Below are 21,858 nucleotides of genomic sequence, written 5' to 3'. Positions count from 1 at the left end.
GTCAAATGCATAATAGAAATATTTTTCTAATCTATTGTTTTCCTTTCGTGAAATGTGAATTACTAAAGACTTCAAATTACCTCACTAAATATTTCCTATAAAGATTATGGGAAAATTATCGATGCATCAATTTATTATATAAGATAGTTAATTCTTTAAAACTTGAAATTTAAGGAAAAGCTTGTGCCCAGCTCTATTTATTTGAATATCATGGGTACTTACCCAAAAAAAAGTTCTGCAGAATGGTTCATAGACCAATTAAATGTAGAAAATGCTAAATTACTGGCATTCGCACTAGTCATAGGATTTATTGGGTACCACGGTATACTACATTTACGTTATGGTAGGAAGATTTATAACTTATTTTGAAAAATAATAATGGACAACGTGATTAAATGGAGGACACAATTTTTCAGGACCTGACTCATGCACTTGGTTGTTATCATCAGGAAGGTACAAAGGAGATCATGAATGGCAACCTTATGGATGTATGTTGCATAAATATTCTAAAACGTATGTTTGTACTACTGATACATATTCTAGAAACTCCTATCCCTTTTTATAAGAATTGTACCTGTTGTCTATTTTCCAATAAGAATTGTACTGTCTAGTAATATGCACCTGCCATAGTACAAAATAAGTTCGTTGATATAAGCCTTTATTTTCTATAACAAATACAATAAGCTCTCTTTCAGTTAGAGATATTCTAGTTTTTATCTGAAGTCCACTTTAGATCCGAGACAATGTTGTTTATGTTTACATTTTATGACTAAATATTTAGACTTTTTTTACTTTTTAGTATATTTACATTACAGCTATATAAAAGGTAAAGTTAATATCTATGCAAATGCATTTTTTACTTGATAAATATAATTTTATTACTATTTTACACTAATTGGTTTGATGTGGCTATCAATTAAAAAGAAATGTTTGTTGCGTGTTACCATGTTTTAAATTCTCAGCACTTGGATATTAAGAGTCATATAAACTTTTTAAAATATCGTTTTAACTGTATTTAATGTTAACGGTTACAGGGATGCAAGAAGATGTTTGCGGTATTTAGCGTTTTGGGGTAAATATAATAGTTTTGCATTCATCGGGGACTCGAGATTGGAACAGTTATATGAGTATTTTATTGGTATGTAGATTTTTTTATTAATCCTATACAATACAACATGTAATATAGAATAAACTAATACAGCATATACTATAGAATAAAATAATACTAATACTATAGAATAAACTATAAATCTTTTGAATTAATTAAAAAATAATAAGTAGTATGTCTATAGTACTCACCAAGATGTGACACTATTCCTGTTGTCTCGTTTAGTCTCTACTTATATATTATCTTTGAACCATGTACAAATACTTGTTGCATTAAAAATGATTCCCTACAATTAATTTTTACAACAATGAGCCCGTTCATTTTGATAAGATATTGCCTTTGTTAATAATAAATGCGAATTATTAGGAAATCAATATTATCTACAATCAACTTAAGTTATTGCTTTAATGAGCTGTGACTGTTCAGGACCCTTTTTGTAGTAATTTTGAAGTTTTTTTTTTTTAATTTCATTGCCATAACAAAGCCTTTTACTTTGTAATATTAAACTATGATATTCCAGAAATACCTTTTCTAAATGTCAGTGTTTTTTTTTTTAATATAATGATTTCCTGCTTAGTTTTGTTTTAAATGATCTCTGTCATCTTATAGACATATTTTACCATCACACAGCCGTTTGTAGATATATGCTCTCATACTATGACAAATGATTTCATATTCTGAGATAATTTATGATAAATAATTAAAGTGTCTTTATACATGTTATACTATAATTAAAATTCAATAATATAATCATGTTTACATACGTAATTTACATCTATAAACTTCAGGACTTGTCTTGATAGATTTTTCATTATACATAAACATTAATATACAAAAATAGGCCCATTTATTAGACACTAGTTTTTGCCCGCGACTTCGTCCGCGTTAATTTCGACATTAGTAATATATATATGTATAGCTGACCGGGCCAACTCTATTCCGCCCCAGAGGCCACAAATAACCAGATATTGGAATTTATTAAGTTTTTTTTCGATTGAACAGCATTAAATATCCTATGTCCGTCTCCCGGCTCTAAGCCATTTCCCCACCAGTTATCCCAACAGCCGTTCTTGAGTTATAAATGGTGTATCTAAAACAACTTTCTTTTATAAATACAGATGAATATTTTTTTACACTTGGTGTTATCCTATCCAGGTGTGCTCAGGACTCGCCTGAAGCTAGATTCTTCATACTCAACTATAGATCACCATCAGCCGAACTACACATACGTTGATAATAAATTAAAGTTGTCAGTAACATTCATATGGAGCGAAGATGTCTCCAGGACTATGGTGGAACAGTTTAGGAGCTGGTAATGTCAACAGATGATTATTTTACTATAACTGTATGCGATGTGTGAGGAGTTATTATAATGTTTGGATCAAAATTGAAATAGGAAATTCGTCTGAACTAGAACAATTTACACCTGCGACTTCCAGAGTGAAGCAACTGAAGCGGAATATTCCAGATGTAGTTTTAAATTCGGAAAATGCTGATGAACTTCCTATTCATTATTGTTTTTTTTTTATTCTGTGCTTTGCAAAGTCGTTTAAATGTCAAGCTCTTAACTTTGGCTCTGCTCCTACAGGATGGGTATTTCGCTTTTTGCGATAAACTTAAAACTTTATTCTTCTTTCTTTGAAATAATGTAATTTCTTCTTCCATCAGGCAATATTCCGACAGGCCTCCATCTGTGATAGTGGCTAGCATCGGTCTCAATTTGGTGAAGATCCACAACGCTACGGAACCTATACTAGAGGAATATAAACGGAACCTCACACAGCTGGTCCAGCCGATAGATTCGTTATCGGGGAGAGGAACCCAGGTGTTGTGGAAGTTGTTGGAGGACGTTGATCAGAAGACGGTCAAGATCAGCAACAGTGATATAGACGCTTACAACAGAGCTGCCATGGAGGTGAGCTCCAACTGTGCTACTTATAATGAGATCAATGTACATACACACACATAATAATATTTCAAATATTATTTTAAGCGGTTTAATAATATAGTCTTATTATAATTTTAATATTTTCTTCACAATCTGGTTGAGTGTTTGAAATGTCTCACTAGATATCTTAAGCGTAAGTTTCTATAAACATTTCATGTAGAGTATCTAAATGTAATTTAAAAACAATCACCCTGTTATTCAATCGACACTGAACACAAACAAACAAAATTGCAACGAAAACCTAAAAAAGAAAGATAAAAGTGGAACATGAGAAATGCCTTGAAATAAAACGAATATCTTCCGGATTCACATCTGGACCGCCCGAGATCGAGGCGGTTAAGAAGTGACCGAATCGTCGGCGGCATGTAGTTTAAAGTAATCATAAAGCGAAGTAAATTCCGAAAAATATTTGTTTCATTTCATTGAATACCCGCGAGTCTTCGACCTGATTATAAGAGAAGTATTTCTCGTATATCTATGAAAATATGTTATCGGAGCTGTAGATCCTCCAACACAGCGCAACCAAGATATGGAACTCCGCCCGCCTGGCCGGAGCCCCGGGCGCCGGGCCGGGGCTGCAGCACACGGCTCAGATCCTCCTCAACATGTTCTGCAACGACCACATGAATTTCAACGACGGCACTTGTTGCGCCCAACCCGAGCCCTGCACACAACTACAGTTACTCACATTTGCGTTGTTCCTGCTCTGGTGAGTTGTGTATATACGGAGTAGGGGACAGGAGGACGTTATATGACGAGTCAGATCCGTCGCTGAATATGAACCGCCAATGGACACGGTCAGGTCCTTGGGTCGTAAAAATTTTGTGATAACCTACACAGCATAAAGTACCTATTCACTTCTACAGCAAAAAATTTTACGTTATAGAAATGATATATATATACATAAGGAATTTTTCATATTTTCTTCATATTAAAATGCGCTAAGTATTTACTTGAAATTCTCTTCTGTCAATTAGGTGAAAAATTCTGACGAATATATATAACATGGGCAATCAAACTGAAAAATGTAATCGAGATAGTTTTTATTTATAAAGATAGCCGTCTGAAATCTGTGCAGCACTCAGTGACTTATAAACTTCGCTCCCAACAACATGATACGTAACTTCTTTATAACTTAAGTGAGTTTTCCCACTCGCCACCAGCGCAGTACTGGCCTGCGGACGATGGTTGTGGAAGTGGTCGCAGGGCATCAAGCAGCGCATGGAAGGTTACGCTCTCGTGAACGCAGTACACAACGAAACGCCATCAGCCATGGTGGCTATGGCGAAATTGGGCATGATTATGGCCTACTTCTATCTATGTGATAGAACTAATTTCTTCATGAAGGAAAACAAATATTATTCTGAATGGAGTTTTTGGCTACCCGTCGGCTATGTGTTCGCGTTGGGACTGTTTTTTACCGATGAATCTAGATCCAGCAGGTATATGGAATGTTCAATATTTGTTCGCTTCAGTTAAGTAGAGCCATCACATGTTATATAGGTCTTAGTTATCATCAAAGTTAAGTTCCAAACTTTATATGAAAGAAAAATATAATATCGATCGAACTAGTCGAATGACTTTATAAATTCGTAAGAATCAAAATGTATTTAGTTATATATTTTCATACAAAAACTTTAACATGTCATTCCTAGTCCAAATTTGATGTTGTTTCAGTCATTCGAGGGTGCTCCATCGCGAACAGACGAACGAATGGAAGGGCTGGATGCAGCTGGTGATTCTGGTGTACCAGGTCACAGGTGCCAGCAAGGTCCTGCCGATATACATGATGGTGAGGGCGCTCGTGTCCTCGTACCTGTTCCTGACCGGATATGGTCACTTCTACTACACGTGGAAGACCGGGGACACGGGCCTCGTGAGATACTTCAGGGTTATCTTCAGACTGAACTTCCTGACCGTGGTCCTCTGTCTGACCATGAACAGACCGTATCAGTTCTACAGCTTCATACCGCTGGTGTCGTTTTGGTACACCTTGGTGAGTTTTCGTACAGTCTATATATATTTTCATACACAGGTTAATTTGGTCTTTGGACTCGAAGGTCATTTGGACTTAAATGATTTTTTTTAATTTATAATCGTGAAACTTTTTTAGGAGTATCGTTTTAATTAAATCCAAATACAGAGTTACAACACAGAGTTAGTAATAGATCTCTTTAAGGTCAATAACAAGCAAGACAGATGTATCTTTCAAGGTACAAAAAGTTAAACCATGACTATCATTTTTTGAGTCGGTTAAGAATGTGCATGTATATATCGCCAGATGTTCGCGATTTTCTCGCTGCCTCCTCAACTCTCTCCGCCTCACACCCTGGAGCCTTACCAGCCTGTTTACACAGTTATAAAGACCCTGGGCCTGCTGGCGATGGTGACCGTGCTGTACATGAGCGAAGTGTTCTTCCAGAAGATCTTCCTCATGAGACCCTGGAAGGCGCTGTTTGTGAACTCCGACGACGACATCCGACAGTGGTGGCTGGACTGGAAACAGGACCGGTCAGTATGCTATATGGGATATGGGATATTTGATGGACATTTTTTGAATTTTTCCATACTTTTGGTCCATTTCTCATGTTTTTGTTTAAGACTTGGACTTGAAGTTCATAGTATATAATAGTTCATAATAATTCAAGCAAGCCTTCGTTTCACAAGCAGTTTTTTTTTTGCTTCATAAATATAATTTGAATAAAATGAGAATTTAGATAGTTTCACGAAAGTAAATCAGAGTTCACTTAAAAGATGCACTTTTTTTCAGTAATATTTATGGTATTTGTCCCGATTACAATAAAAATATTACTATAGATTTTTCAATGATGATGATTGAAAACTATTTAAACGAGGAGTTCGATCTGTTGGAGGCTGACATTATGTTTATACGACAACCCGTGTCTCAGCCCGTGTATATTATTTGGTGGATTTAAGCGCAAACAGATTGAAAATATATTTTTCATCTATCCAGGATCCTTTGGAGTAGAAAATTGTACGGGAATTTTAATTTCAGCTACTCGATGGCGTACGGTATAATATTCGCGGCGGCTTACCTTTTAGCGCAGAAGTATAGCTTACTGGACGACAACAACCACAGCAACCTGTTCACGCCGGGCATCGCGTTGACCGCTACCCTGCTGGCGTTCATCGCGCTCGGAAGTTACATAACCTTCACATTTTTCTGCACCAACACATTCGACTGCAACGAGATACACTCCTACGTGACCTTTCTGCCCATCATCGGGTACATCATATTGAGGAACGTGTCCGGCGTGCTCCGCACGAGACATTCGAGTCTCTTCGCGTGGTTTGGGACCATAACGCTCGAATTGTTCGCCAGTCAGTCGCATATCTGGTTGGCCGCCGATACCCACGGCGTGTTGGTCCTAGTTCCCGGCGTGCCTGTCTTCAATCTGATCCTGACCTCGTATATTTTCATATTCACCGCCCACGAAATACATAAATTAACAGGAATCATTCTCCCCTACGCCGTTCCGGACGACTGGCGGCTAGTTTTAAGGAACTTTGCTATTTTCCTAGCGGTTTTGGTACCAATTGGCATCCACGATGGTATGTTTTAAGAATATATTTCTCAACTTCATCCTCAATACCCGTCAAGGTCGAGAGCGCTTGCGAAAAAATTACTTTCAATTACATTTCATAATAACTTGTAGATAGCGAACCGGTTCTCGAGTGTGTAGGAGATATGTATTTATTTAATTTTTAATTTTTTATAGTATTATAATCGTACTGTCTTACGTAATATCGTACAGATAAAAAAAATAATAAAAAAAATGGCAATAATTTTTTTCTTATGTAATAATAATAATGTTTGATCTCTGTTGGTTGTTTTTTAAGTTATTTTCATTAAGTATTAAATACGTACGTTACTATGTGACACGCACAAGTACAGCCGCGACGCGACGGAATGTAAAAATTGATCTAAAAATATTTTTATATCGACGTAATGATTTTGTAACAAATGGTTTGTGATATAACGTACTGTGAACAGATCTAGTACAAATAAAAACTTAAATGCATAATGCTATATTCGTGATTTGCTATGATATAGGAACTAGGGCAGCCATGATGACCGTAAAGCATCATGATTAAGTTTCTTTTTATTTTACGATAGTATATAGTGTTGTGTTGAAATCGTTAAAAACCGTCAAGTACAAGGCTAAAGACATAACATTAGATAAAACTTTTTTTTTATATTAAATATTGGTGATGCTCACACAAGTTTGATCCTATTTTTAACGAACGTACTGTCAGTCAGATAGCGGTAATCTTACTTCATGTGCGCATTATTAAACTAGATACGATGCGTTTCCAGTTACTCGCGAATAGATCTTCACACGTGATAACGTTAACGTCTGTTTAGGGAACACTCGAAACGTTCAGTATTTAGTTCGGTTACGCAAACTTATGTTTGGAGTCCTTTTTGTTTTTATATAATGGATGGTACAATACTGGCGGTCATATTGCTGTGTCAATTTTACGTTTGTTAATTTTTAACATATTTGTAACAGTGTGTACAAATTATCGATGTGTGTGTGAGTGTGTTTTTGTGTGTGTGAAGATTATTTTAATTGGATTTTTAAAGCAATGTAAAGTATTGGTCATCTAAATGTAACTATATATTGTATTTTGTGTTAAAAATACTTTTCTGAACCTCAAAGAATACATATTACTGTGTCCTTAATGAGCGATTGTTTAGATTTTTATCTTTTAAATGATTTCAATACAAACTTGTGTATAAACTGTTGCAGGAGCGTATTTGTATTAGTTCATTGTGTGTGTGTATTAGTATTTCAACATAATAAATTAAATAATAAAATAAGCAATAAAAAGCCCTGTCTATTTTTTTTTCAACTTGTTTTTTTATTATTAATGTAAATATGCAATAAATAATATAAATAATTATAGGTTTTTTTTTTAATAAATCTTCACCGATTCCTAAACGAATTTATCCTCCAAATACTTTTTTACACTATTAATAAACTTATCCTGGGCGAACTATTTTTAATGGTTTATTCGTATAGATAATAAATAAAATAATTTTCTCTTCCATCATACCTTTTCAGCAAAATATCCTCAGTACTTGTTGCTGTGGAAAGAAAATGTATTGTGTTTTTCTGTTTCGATTACAGACGACAAAAATAGCGTCCGATAATTTGTATTAAATCTTATCTAACAGCTTTTGCCAAAAAAAAAAACAACTATTTTAAAGGAAAATTTTCTTCTTAAAGAAAAATTTTAAGTGGTGTGATATGGTCGAGGCAATGGAAATTGATTACAGAATGAATTTTAAAAGGTAATATACAATAAAATAGAAAATAGCTTTTCGTTACCTTAAAATTTGCTCCCTCTAACGAGGCCTACCTGTGCGAAGCTAAAAAAAATGCAGACCTAAGTCGTAAGTAGGTTAATGATAATAAAACATTTCAGTAACAAGCAAAATTTATTTGTTTTACACTGTGGTGAATAAAATTGTGATTATAATGATTATACATCTTTAAACGTGTAAGTGTAAACATTTCTATTTACAATTAAGAAAATTAGGTTCATCGAAGGTATGGAACGGACGAAAGATTACACTCGCTTCACAAGTAACTTCTATACGGCTAAATAATTAATGTCGTACTATGAATAGCTATGCGTCATATCAAGACCTTAACCTAAAAAGGTGCACTTTATTCTTATAAATAAGTGAATTATCTAATATTAAGTAAATGGTCCTACGAGATGACTTATGTTAAATTCGAAGTTTAGATTTCTAGAATAAAAAAAGTATAGGGATGAGGGGTTAACAACATTTATTTAAAAGAAAGTTATTTAGAAGATGCGGTGTATGAGATCCTAATACAGCAATCACAGCGGTTTTCAACATGTATGTATAATTAACGTTACCGATACTTAAAGTATTGCTCGCGATTTATTCTATGATTTGGACAAACAAAGGAATAGATCGATGATGGGAAAGTTAGACGAAAGCAACGGACATATTAAAACATTGTGATCAAAGGCACAATCAACGGAAGGGAATAATAATAAGTATAGTTAATTGAGAGCAATGAAAGTTTCCCATTTTGTTATTATATTTTGTGAATTAATAATTTAATTATGAAAATCATAGAAGGTAAGGAAATATATAGCAAGCAAAAATAAATACAATGTTAAGAATAAGTTTTAGAAAATCAGTCTCAATAAACAGGCCATAGTTTTGTATTTAGCGACGCTAGTGCTCCTAAGCCACAACTTGTATACAATTATTATATATTCAGAAATAAAGAGCAAAGGAAGATATCTACAGAGACATAACATTTTTATTCTTAATAAGTGCGATTGTAATATTGTTTTCTGACAACTATACTTTATGTGCTTATTGTATAAGAGTAATAGTAATTGTGCATTTGGTATACCATTTTTTTTGGGCCTTTTGAATTATTTTCATCTTACCGTCTAACGATTTACAAGTCTTTTAGCAAATATTTTAGTTACAAAGAAAAAAAAATTCTCTCGAACTCCGGTATTTACATCGACAAACAATCATGTATTTACAAAGTAGCAAAAAGTGCACAAAAAGACAGCTCACAAAATATGCATTTGAGCAATATGTTTAAAAATATTTACAAAAAACTTTGTTACAATAGACTTAGTATTTAAGAAATGATAGCAAAGTGCAAAAAACAGAATATCACTCATAAATGCGTCGTAATTATCCGCTAACCGAGTATAACAATAGGTTACTTCATAAGGTTGTATTCTAAATATCCTAACAACTTTCAATAAAATATTTACCGCCTATAAAATAAGTTATTGCTTCGGGAAATTATTTACAAAGTTATCTACGAAATCGAAGACATCAAAATTTAACGAAAGAGTAACGAATCATTATTATTATTATTTAATATAAATTAAAAGTAACTTTTCTACTTTTATAGTACATGATATCACATTAGGTTAGAATCTTGTAAATAACACTCGCACGAGGATTGCACGACACGGATCCAGCTTTCCGTCCGACCGACTTTAGCAAGTATAAAATTGTTTCCATCGAACAGTTCTGAAGATATAAATTGACTAGAAAAAGGTATCAATAAAAAAGTTACGTTTCAGCATCTTCACCCCAGTTTGCATCCTGAAACTACTCACGAAGATTTCCAGTCTTTTAGATGTGAATCTTCGCCAGTTAGTGTTAACGTACGCTAACGACAAAAAACTTTACACTCTCCGTGTGTAGTTTGACGCTGCAAGTTTGAGGTGAGGATACATAACATTTATTAAAATTAAAGACAGTTCAATCGGAGTTATCGTAGCCAGGCGCAGTACTCAAAGTCCTCGTCTCTTCGCCAAGGAGGGATCTCTCGTACCGTCTCTGTCGCGAGATCTTGGGTCTTGCAGCCCCCAGCAGAGGAGCGGAGATCGCGTGGCCCGTCATACGGTTCAGGTCCTTCCTACCTTGTAACAAGGGTGACGTCACGCTGGACGACTCGTCTCCTTCGTCGTCTGAGATCGCCGGGTAGCTTTCTTTCATTTTTAAACTTTTTTCTAACCGACGGAGAAATCTGTAATTTATACATAAATATAATTAACTCATTTTTATTCTACTATAATATGCAACTGTGCCAGCGATCCCACGACTTGGCTTTGCACATTGCGACGGGTTTTCATTTCACGTAGAAGATAGCGGTAGTAATTGCTAGATTACATGTAAATCAAAACATTCCATGAACATCAAAGCTAATTTCTTTTCTACAGATCACTACATAGAATTCATTACGACGTAAGACGAAGAAGGACAGTTGATGATAAATAAATACATTATAGATATAGAAAAATGCAAAATTAAGATATAATAAGCGTAGCAATATCAAAACCTTATTTGATTTCCGATGGACCGGAGTTTGCTAATTTTATTCGGTTTCTTCGAGTCCTCGGTTAGGTCCAAGCTTGATGATATTTTAGACGACGTGTCCTGAAAATTACATCACATGAATGCCAATTCATCTACTTCTGAGGTGATTTCAGGAAAATACTCTAAATTTCTACATCTCGAAGAAGCTCAACAGTCTAATACTCGAAGAAGAACATTCGGAATATACATTAGGAATCTTCAGCGTCATCATAACTTCGAAACCCGACTATGGAATTTTGATAGACATTGTTTTATATTGATTCAATATTTTACGGCTACGATTACATAATATTTCGAGATTAAGACAAGAAGTATAAAGGTAAAAGATAAAAGACGTATTTCTCTTTAAAGCTATCTGATTACACTCAATCACCTCAGAGCTTCGGCATTTTTGACGCTTCAACGGCTTCTTAGTTCTGACAGGCTCAGGCTGTGAACAGACATACTAAACATAGCAAAATGAAAATATAATAAGCGAAACATATCACATCAAATAGAAGACAACTAGACTTTGTGCTTGTTCAAGAAACATTCAAATAATTAGTGTCAAAGACCATGATTGTGATTATACAAGTCTAGTTTCTTTTCCGAAATAAAATAGCAAGTGCTGAAGCTCAAAGTAAAAATAGAAATGTGTGAAACGAAGATGGAAAATATTGAGGATTTAAATTTAATAATAAAGTGGAGGATTTTCAATTAAATTTATTGTCTAAAGATGAACCAGTTTGTATGTTAAAGTGATGTAATTAATTAGTGTCCTTTAAAACATTTAAAGGTCAATATTAATAACAAATAGAGTTATGATTAAGATAAGTTAATTTTTCTAATGATCAATAGAATGACGACAAATTTATTAACGGTGGTATTAATATAAAAAGTGCATAAAATTCATACCAAAGGTTACGTGAAATAAATATTACAAAAACAAAAGCACACTGATTAATAATCCACCTGCATTTCCAAGTCGGGTAGTCTGAGTTCTCGAGCTGATGCCACAGAGGCCACGGATGCGTTGGACACAGACTCTTCAGATGATGATGAGGTAGCTAGAGCTGGCGCCTGAGACCTCGACCTCCTTCTTCCACCTTTGCGACCACGATTGCCATACGGCACCTTAGATAGATATTAAAATGTAGAATAATATAGCGATTCAATAAAATGTGAGGACAATTTTTTTGAAATATGTAACGTTATTCTATGAAAATATTTACTAAACCTTTATTATTTACCTCTAATAAATTATGCATGGAGTGCGGCATGTGTGGTAGAGTAGATTTAGTAGTTCCTGTGGGCTCATGTGACGTTGTCCTGGTCGTTTTTCTGTCTCTTCTTCTACCGGCTTTTCTGTGAGATGCGCTCCCACTCTTACAACTACCGCCTTTAACGCATTCGGAACTTGGAAAATCATAAAGTCCATCGGAATCAGTAAAAGGTAGTTGTCTACCGTAAAATTGTGGAGAGAATCTACCTAAACCAGTTTTGTCACTTAAAGGACTCTCACTTCTTGAACTGACAGGGCTCAATGGTCTACTACAATCTGAGAACAAAATTGGCGGTTTAAGACTCGCCTTTTCATCTAAACCTCGTTCAACACTTATGCACTTTACGATGGTACATTTAGTGACACCGCTCGGGGAGCATAAAGTTGTTTGTGGTATATCTAAGCATTCTTTTAACACTGTCAAAGTTTCCATTTCTTTTGCACTTGAAGGAACATCGTCTACTCTTTCATCCGTACCGATTCCTTCGTCGTTGGATTCTAACAATGGATCGTCTGAAAGTGTTTCAGAATCAGACCTACCTCTTCTTCTCTCATTGCCTCCATCATTAGAGCCCGCTGGACTTGAATTTGTCTTCATGAGTGGTCTCCGCCTAGATTGAAAACAAGATGGACCTCCTCCTGATCCAGGATCTTCCATTTCAGATGGACACAAGGGATTACTAGACCCACATCTCGACGGGCCAGGACTTGCCATTGAACTGTATCCCGATGATGACAAATTAGATTCTGATGGTGCTCTCTCTCCTCTTGCCGACATCGAAAAGGGGCTCAGATAGCACATATTTGCTGTTGGCGGAGGTGGTCTTGGTGACATAGGTTCATCTGATTCTTCACTGGGGTTATATGTGACTGTTATTAATGGCGGTGGTTGATAGTCTAAATGTGGTGGGGTTCTTCTCGGTGGAGGGGATCCAGGCGAGGGTCGTTCAATAGTGAGGACGGGAACTCTCAGCGAGGGCGGGGCGGGGGAGAGAGGTGACATTTCTCTCTCAGAGTCCTGACTGTGTGTAAAACTAGGGCTGGGTGAGTCCGTGACGTGAGTGGACGGCGTTGGGGTTTCAGAACACACTGCCGGCTGTCGAAGCTGTAGAAGAAAATGTGAAAAATTCAATTTATATTCGCTACTTCATAGCTTCATTGTATGAATTGATATTTTTTATTATTTTAAAAATATAATGATTAAATTTATGTGAATTATAGAAAAAAAATTAAATGTTAAATTAAATTTACAATAAATATCTTTAAAAGATAAAGAATATATCCTATAGTGATTTTAAAAAGTCGCGACATGATCTTACCTTTAATCTCAGTCCCATTGTTGGTCTTTCAGCTTTCTCATATCTTATCTCCTCTAATTCGTCTTCGCTTGGTGATATGCAAGAAATTACAGAATCTTTTTTGATATCCTGTTCCAGTTTGACCCGTGGCATTCGTGGTGATGGTAGTGGGGTTGGCAGTGGTGTAGGGAGCGGAGTTGGCAGTGGTGTTGGGAGTTCTCGAATAGGAGACAGACACTTATTGATGCTACTGGGTACTTCAAGTAGGATGGATGGAGGGTGTAGGAGATTACCAGATGTAGAAGATTTATGAGAGCTTAGTGGGTCAACAACCTGAAAATATATGTATATTAAATTTCTTTACTGAAATGACAGTTATATTAATTAAAACTTTCAAAATTTTACCTGTATTTCGATAGTTGTGTGTGGTCTTGAAATGGGAGAATCGGGTGCTAAAGAAGGTATATGTGAAGAGGCTATTGACAGATCATCGCCATCGACGGTGTCGTCTTGAGGTGATGATGCTGTGGGTGTGCTGGATGCGGATATAGCTCCAGAGGAAGCGCGAGAAACTATAGCAGCTGACGAAGAAAAGTTTCGGAACATTGCGAGTATGGAATCAGCGCTTGATATTTTTGGTGCTCTGTAATTTTAGTGATAAATTAAATAAATATAAATGATTCGATAATAAAATCATCGTAATAACATTAATAGTTATTCACTTATTTGCCATTATACCTAGAAAATTTCTTTATAGCACCGTTAGCCAAGGTCAAATCAAGACTGGACAGGGAGTCGCTTCCTTGATTACTTGACGTACTGTGGGGGGATCTTACTTCTACACCAGGTGAGGGTGGAGTGCTCGAGGCTTTTGTCTTTATAGTTCTATCAGCTATGACGGCCATCGGAATTGCAATAGTATTAACCATATCGACATCTGAACTCGAGCTCATTTCGGCTGAAACTTTGTTCAATAATCTTGCAAACGTCACTTTCTTTTCCAGTTTAGGGTCAGATACTTGACGCATTGACGGTGACGTGGAGGGTGACGAGGCTTCACTAGCGAATGACGTGTCTTTAATGTCTAATCCATATTCTACAAACGCAGGGGCACTCTCTACTGTACTCAGTGTTCTCTTCTCTGACATCTGTATTAATTCCCCCATACTTATTTTCTTCGAGTGATCATTGGCTGGCGCCGGGCTTATGAGTTGCTGTAATATCTGTTTTTTTTCCGCTGCGTTTTTCTTTGTTGGTGTTGAATTGTTGCGTTTTTTACGAGGCGAAGGAGATCCTGTATAAAAATGGCATCGATGAAATACATTCTTTAAAAACATTAATAGTACTACATACAATGTTCATGATAAATAAATATTAATAAAATCAGTACCTATCGTCAAGAGGTATTCAGTTGCAAATATTATGTAAAATTACTAACATGCTTTAAAGTTTAAAAAGAAGTAAGTGCAACTAATGGAAGCCAATTCTTTAGGATACTGGTGCTTAAAATATTTATTAAATGTATTTTTCGTGCCAATTTTAATTTGTGTTCATCTTGTTAAGTGTCAAAATGCAATCTAATATTTATATTAAAAAAAAAATAAAAAATATGTTGGTGAGTCATCTACAAAGTGTATAGTTTTTTAATAGATGCGAGAAAAAAAAATTGAAAGTACTTCAGCTTCATACCGACTGCATTGCAAAAACTATACAATTTTTAAGGACATAGTTATGGGCGGTCATCAAAGCATTGAAACGGTTCCAATAATTATAAAATAACAAAGTTTAAAAGAAAGAGTTGTTAAAAGTAGTGCACAGAACGATGTCCAGAACATGCTAAGCGACATCTAATTAGTATTTAATACCAGATTACATATCTTCAGATTCAGTTTTGAAACTGCTAATATGAACGAGTGTGTGTGATTAAAGAACTCTTATGAGTATAGAGTATAAAGATATATCGCTGATGATTTATAATCTGGTGAAATAATTTGGACGATCTAGTAAGGTGCTAACGAAGGAAGGAGCGTCTACTGAAGAGTTGCTAAGTGGTTTAGGGTGCATACAACATAGAGTCGGTGGCAAGACGGTTAGGATAGCATTCCACACCAGGTTACATCCAAGAACAGTTAACATCGCGCCCTCCGCAACGGTATATAGCTGGTGCGCTTCAAATGAATGAACTTCATGACTGAGAAACGATTTTGACATTTTTTACACATGAATATAATACTAATAAGATATATCATTTAATTTCAGATCGTAAAACAGTTTGATCGTAATAATTTACTCATTGATAAAATATCAAGTTTAGTAATACAGAAATATAAATACAGAAGACATGCAAATATATACGTATTCGTAATAAATTTGCGATCTAAGCCAGTTCTCGTTGATTAGCCACAACAAAACTTAGATTCACAAGAACAAAAATTATATAAAAAGGACAATACAAAAAATAAAGAACCGACAAGAATGTGTAACAGTGATGGTTTTAAAATGAGAATGTGATGAATGATTGCGGAGTGCACGGCCCACGCTCCACTCCTTACGTCCGTGTGGCGGCTTTAACAGATCGTCCAAACTAAAGGTGCGCGCGCGCGGGTGAGCCCCCGTCATCGATGGCTTGCGGATACCCAGCCGCGTGAGCAGTGTGCGCGCCTCCGGCCCCGGCCCTGGACCCGCCACCCCTCCCGCACTTCCTCCCCCTCCCCCTCCCCCGCCCGCGCCCATTGTCCTCGCTGTGGACAAACGCGCCGTCACTAGCCTCGGTCTGCGGCACCGCGGCGTACTTCCCGCCGCGCGCCGCTAGCGTTGTCGACGGACAACCACCAATTTGATTCACATTATTATGTATAAAACTGCCACTTATGGGTTGCTTATACAGCAATGCTCATAAAGCGATTTCTCGGTTTGGATGGTCCAAATAAAACAATGTATGTCAAGGAAAGATTACGGATATTTATAACATCTATTCTAGGGACAAGAATACCAATGGCTGTTGAGATTTTACCATTAAACATTGATAACAACATACAGTAATCTACACACCAAAATGCGTTTTGGAAACACAATCTCATGGACCTACGGGCTTGGGAATTCTCAATTTTATATTTGATGGCACACAATTAGCCCGTATAGAATGGAAATCTATACAAAGCATGGAAATTACACAAATATTTATTAAGGATGGTTTTTGCTTATTAGATTTAATATTGAGATTATCATTAACAATGAAATAAAAAAATGTTTTTAATCAAGTCCTCTTCTTATTGTGCTATAGCTTGCTTTTCTTTTCATATTTGATAAATTGCATAAAGTGTTAATCCCGCATAGTATAATTAAAATAGCAAGGTTGAAAGAATTGTGTTTCGTCTGTGATACCAGAAACGTAAATATTAATATATATATCAAATATTTATTGTAGCAAAACAACATTTTCGTAGTTAGCTTAGTCCAAAAATTATTTCATAATACAGTTTCTGATACCGTTTCATAACAGAAAGAAATAAGAAATAGAAGAAATAAATTGTAAATGTGTCCTTACCATTTGAGACGGTGCAGTAAGAAACGAAACAGCGGTAATGATTTCATAGACATAGAAAAAGCTTGAATGAACGGTGACTGTATTCATAAAATATGTGAAAATATGTGACCAGTGATTCAACTGTGAAAGCTGGTACATTGTGTTAAATATATAATTCCAATGTAAAATTCTGATTTCTTTCCGTGTTAGCCTAAAGATTTGTCCTCCAATATAGTAATGAAGAATATATAAGCAAACTCACGTCTCGCGCATCTGTCGGCTTCTTCAGCTAGGAGTTTTTCTATTTTTTCAGGGAAGTGTCTTTTTCCACACCAAATTAGGCCAATAAAACCGAGGACGACGAAAACAGCGAATAAACCAAGCCAAAATGGTTCTTGCATCATTCTTGTACCCAAACCTACGATATTTGGCGTAGGATTAGGTATTTCACATCTGAAAATTTTTGGGTATAACACACTTTTAATGATATACAGAATTTGTTCCGAACAGGCATTATTTGATTTCAGTTAAAAAAGTTTCCAAAAAAAGTAATACTTCGTGTCGAAGAATTTGGTTTATCAATGTGTGGTTAGAATTTTTACTTAGACAAGACCTCAAAGGTTTCAATTACCAAACGTACCTTTTTCCTTTCCATGAAGGGTTACATTGACACAAGAAGCCGGCGTCCCTTTCAACGCAAGCCCCCCGGTGGTTGCAGGGCCGCGCTGCGCAAGGTCTCACTCGCTCGGCACAGCGCCGGCCTCTCCAGCCACGAGCACAGGCACACAGCGCACCGTCCGCCGCCAGCGAACAGTTACCGTTCACACAGGGGGATCGCTCGCATGCCGTCAGGAGACAGAAAACACCTGGATAAGAACGTTTAGGGATGAAGTGGTTGTTCTGTGTAACATTTCATTGTCATTTAAAGAATCATAGGCTTAGTTTAAGGTAAGTTACGTGCTTTGTTTGGATTAAACATTATATTTTTTATTGTATACAGAAATAAAAAGTTAAAGATCAGAGATGAGCTTTTAAAGATATGATTCTCGTCATCGTTATAAAGAAAGCACCTTTTGCATGTTAAATTCGTGAATTACCTGTATAATATCCTGAGCATTGACACATGTTTCTGGAATCCTCAAAAGCGCATTGTCCACCGTGCAGACACGGGTTCGGGTAACAGGACTCTAAATTAGTTTCATCCGGTAGTAGGAGAACCTTATTGTGATATTCTGTATCTGAAATTATTTTAACTATTTTCTAATAATTTTCTTTAAATTCGTCATTAAAAAACATTTCACAACATTGAATTTATATTTATTTTTGAGATAAGTTTATTTACTCACCAATATTTACTACTACAGCTACGTCTAGTCCCATAGGTTCTTCACCAGAGTGATGCGTCACTATCAATGAGTGCAAATATGAGGTGATGACAAGTGGAGCACTCTCGACGGCTCTTTTTCGAAGGTTCGCCTCGCAAAGAGTCCATTGTGTGCCATTATTGTCCGTGTAACTATCAACCACCTGGTGCAAAATAATTTATATGGATATTTTAAGACTTATTTATTTCAACTACTAGGTTTTTCAGAAACATTAAGTAAAATTTAACAGAAGCAACGTTTAATCTTCAGCATTTTATTATTAACCAACACAATAAAATCCCACCTCGATCCAGCCTGCCTCCCTTCCACACGGGTATTCACCAGCTGGTACAAGGGCAGTGGAACTGAACGCTACTGCGAGCGTGTGCCCGTGAGGAGCCACCAGTCGCATGCGGAGCGTACTCCGGGACGGACCCATCTCTGGATAGTTTATAGAAGCCAGACGACCGGCGTTCGATAAACTGATCGTGATGGAAGCATTTAAATGCCACACTGAACAAAAGATTGGTTTATTAGGGGAAGTACTTTAATTACAAAATTAATTTTAAAAGTTTTTTTTACCAGTCTTGAAATGAGCAAGAAATCCGATCCCGGTAACGTTCTCCCCAGTTTTCAGTCGTATTCTCATGATTTCAGATTGTGACACGAACAGTCCGTTTGTTAAAATTTTTGAATTTTGGAATGGTCTTATAGGTCGACTTTGAGAGTCGACTTGAATTTCTAAATAATTGTCTTCGGATATGACATCCGACACGTTGTTCGGAATTCCGTTCTCGAATTGTCCATACCCGAAATCAAAAAAACTAATATTTAAGTACACCCTTTTTCCTGTAACATGAAAAAGAATATAGGTATGTTTTAAAATAATAATAATTTAACATTTTGTTGAAAATTACAATCTTACCCGCTGGAGCAAATATGTCGATTGTACAATCCATATCTGGTAGTAAAAAGTGGGGGTAATTAGGACTGTGAATGATTCCTTCCTTGGACGTGAACGTCTGAGATGGGCATCCCGCCAGCTCGACCGCCCACCAGTTCACTGAGAAACCTGCTCCCTGGGTACTGTTGAAGAGAGGTTCTGTTAATGTCCGATCCCATTACGGATTTTTAATATAATATGTATGTATAAATTATTTTTTATGTAGAGATTATTTCATATGATTTGACTGAGGTTTCATTACTGTAAGATTCGATAGTGAGAACTTTATTTTATATCACAATTTACACGAACACTTAATAACATATTTTCAGAACAATTTGTCGAAATTAAGATAATTTTATATACGTTATTTTACGTAACAAATATGTAGAGGCAAAACAAAGAAACTTATCTTATTTATAAAAAAAATCTGAGAAAAGAATTGTTAAGATTAAAAGTTTATAGAATATTTAATTGCTAAACATACTTATAGTCAGAATGAAAGTGAAGTATCGCTTCGTTGGTGGCGGCGACCCATCTCGTCTCTCCGACCGAACCGCAGTATCTCGATGACTTCGAACTGACTTTACGATCTCGTAACTTTAGAACGAGACAATAAAAATGAACTTTAACATTCCTCAAAATAAAACTTTAGCATATCAAAGCAATAATATTAGAATTATTATCAAGTAAGAGACACTTCTAGTGTCAGTATGAACACACATAAAATGTTATCTTAATGTTATTAATACGTTACCAACCAGTACGCTTAGTATAAGTTGGCGTTGTCACTCTAAATACGGCAAAGTCAATAGTTTTTTGTATGGGTACACATTATAGTATTAATGCAGGCTATTGAATAAGAAACGGTGGATATTCCGTGCGAAACAAACTTGGTACAGAAACTGAACTGTTTTGTATGAGAACTAATAAACTAAATAAATGTATGTAAGCCGTTAACTTAAGTTACCTTTCTAGTTAATTTTGATATTCACGCTAAGGTTAAAGAAATAAAAAGTCTATTTAATACATTCCTTTCTGAAAATCCCCTTAGAATAAGTCCACATAAAAAAAGCAGATATTTTAAATCGTCTTTTTGATACCCGTTCACCTTTTTACGCGTTTCAGAGCATCGTCGCACTTGAAATAAGGTTCTGAGTCTATCAAAATACGCACCTCTATAAAGTCATAAAGGCAGTCGTTTTGATATTCCAAGTTGATGGAAGCGAAAACGAATACTAGGCGTGTGTCCGGGGCACTTCTGACATGAACCCAATAATCCAGATCGTTGTCATACAGACCGGGATAGTTAGGACTCCTTAATGTACCTGCATAGATGTTTAAAGTTGTTAAATATACACACATGTTCCTCGATGTCACTGATATTACGTAAGCAATAGTATAAGATGTTTTTATGTATATAAATAAATTGAAAAAACTTTTTTTATTCAGAGATTTGTACAAAACTATAACTATGTACCTGTATTTTTAATACAAATATCCTTTATGGTATTTAGATTAAAAAAGAACTCTTAAAAATCGCATAGCAAAGAAATTTTCGCAAAAACATGTATGTGTGTAATTTTCAATTCCAACAAGCACATAAATTATTTAAATCAGATGTCACAAAGTAGAGAACTTTTCTGAATTTTATCTGCGGAAAACCTTTCATGTAATTTATTATGCTTTTGAGGTAATTGTGACGGGTAAAGTTTTAAGTATGAAACAATCTCAAGATTATTTGAGTTTCCCTCACTCAATTAAAAGCGTTTTAAGCTTGCCCATGACTTAACCAGTTTTACCAAGTGCTTATAACTGTGATGAAGCCAGCACACGTATGTCAGTGTGCACTTGTATTGAGGTTACTCCAACTCAGCTAAAGCACTGTTAGCGGTGTTTCCTACTTACCCGAAGTGCCCTCGACGGTAGTATTTCTGAGGACGTGCTCTGATGTGAGGCGTCTCCTGCACACGTAGCCACCAGTGGCCGAGCACTTGTATGGAGTCCAGTACAGTCCCGATGGCTGTGAGGGTACTGGAGAGGTTTTCCACTGAGGACATGTAAATCAGTGTTTTCGAAATGATAAATTGTGAACCAAATGCCAATTTTATATTGATCTGAGGAATTCCTAGTCAGGTAATTTAATTTAATTGAGAATTTGATTATAATTGAGTCTTTACTTATTGTAATTTTATTTAATGGACTTGAAACGTCTCAATTTCGTTAAAGAAATGAAATACATAATAACTCAGAGGTGGATCACACGTTGAGAACACCATAGACAGGGAATATTTTACGATTTTCTACAGACTTTTAATATGACGCGGTTTCAATTGAGCTATGAAGTTGGATGTCATTACTTTTGAACTATTAAGCGAGAATCAGGAAATAAAATGTACCAACACTTGTCTCCCATGTTCTATATACGAAGACTACATGCCGTACTTGAGGGTATTAAGCAAATTTTTAAACTTTTCCTAAAATAG

The 21,858-nt window shown here is 35.8% G+C and overlaps 2 protein-coding genes across 3 annotated transcripts in view; one reads left to right on the top strand and one right to left on the bottom strand.

Moving 5' to 3' along the window:
- The first annotated feature begins 13 nt into the window (after positions 1–13).
- Positions 14–7,985, top strand: LOC116772440 (N-acetylneuraminate 9-O-acetyltransferase). 2 transcript variants are annotated; one of them, XM_061522290.1, is made up of 10 exons: positions 14–343; positions 417–513; positions 1,035–1,138; positions 2,264–2,420; positions 2,777–3,023; positions 3,560–3,765; positions 4,220–4,498; positions 4,734–5,052; positions 5,338–5,567; positions 6,073–7,985. In XM_061522290.1, the coding sequence occupies exons 1-10, from the start codon at positions 211–213 to the stop codon at positions 6,638–6,640; spliced, it is 2,340 nt and encodes a 779-aa protein (XP_061378274.1). In that variant the 5' UTR covers positions 14–210; the 3' UTR covers positions 6,641–7,985. The 2 variants fall into 2 exon arrangements, with proteins under 2 accessions (XP_061378274.1, XP_061378275.1); XM_061522291.1 differs by having other exon boundaries at positions 203–343; positions 417–488.
- A 525-nt stretch (positions 7,986–8,510) lies between these two features.
- The window catches only part of LOC116772662 (uncharacterized), a 138,179-nt gene continuing 124,831 nt past the window's right edge, over positions 8,511–21,858 (bottom strand). Inside the window, exons 13-31 of the mRNA XM_061522346.1 lie at positions 21,281–21,422; positions 20,549–20,700; positions 19,860–19,972; positions 19,355–19,515; positions 19,012–19,278; positions 18,734–18,942; positions 18,412–18,592; positions 18,163–18,303; positions 17,706–17,931; positions 17,328–17,518; positions 16,092–16,229; positions 14,278–14,833; positions 13,945–14,182; positions 13,561–13,872; positions 12,210–13,346; positions 11,932–12,093; positions 11,354–11,410; positions 10,943–11,040; positions 8,511–10,630 (exon numbers count right to left, since the gene is read on the bottom strand). Coding sequence (XP_061378330.1) covers positions 10,363–10,630; positions 10,943–11,040; positions 11,354–11,410; positions 11,932–12,093; positions 12,210–13,346; positions 13,561–13,872; positions 13,945–14,182; positions 14,278–14,833; positions 16,092–16,229; positions 17,328–17,518; positions 17,706–17,931; positions 18,163–18,303; positions 18,412–18,592; positions 18,734–18,942; positions 19,012–19,278; positions 19,355–19,515; positions 19,860–19,972; positions 20,549–20,700; positions 21,281–21,422 — 4,749 coding nt within the window. The 3' untranslated portion in view covers positions 8,511–10,362. The remainder of the gene's footprint in view (positions 10,631–10,942; positions 11,041–11,353; positions 11,411–11,931; positions 12,094–12,209; positions 13,347–13,560; positions 13,873–13,944; positions 14,183–14,277; positions 14,834–16,091; positions 16,230–17,327; positions 17,519–17,705; positions 17,932–18,162; positions 18,304–18,411; positions 18,593–18,733; positions 18,943–19,011; positions 19,279–19,354; positions 19,516–19,859; positions 19,973–20,548; positions 20,701–21,280; positions 21,423–21,858) is intronic.

Source organism: Danaus plexippus, chromosome 12 (genome assembly GCF_018135715.1).
Source record: "Danaus plexippus chromosome 12, MEX_DaPlex, whole genome shotgun sequence".
Taxonomy (NCBI): Eukaryota; Metazoa; Arthropoda; class Insecta; order Lepidoptera; family Nymphalidae; genus Danaus; species Danaus plexippus.
Note: the sequence above shows the minus strand (reverse complement) of the source record. Positions and strands in the feature narration are given on the sequence as shown.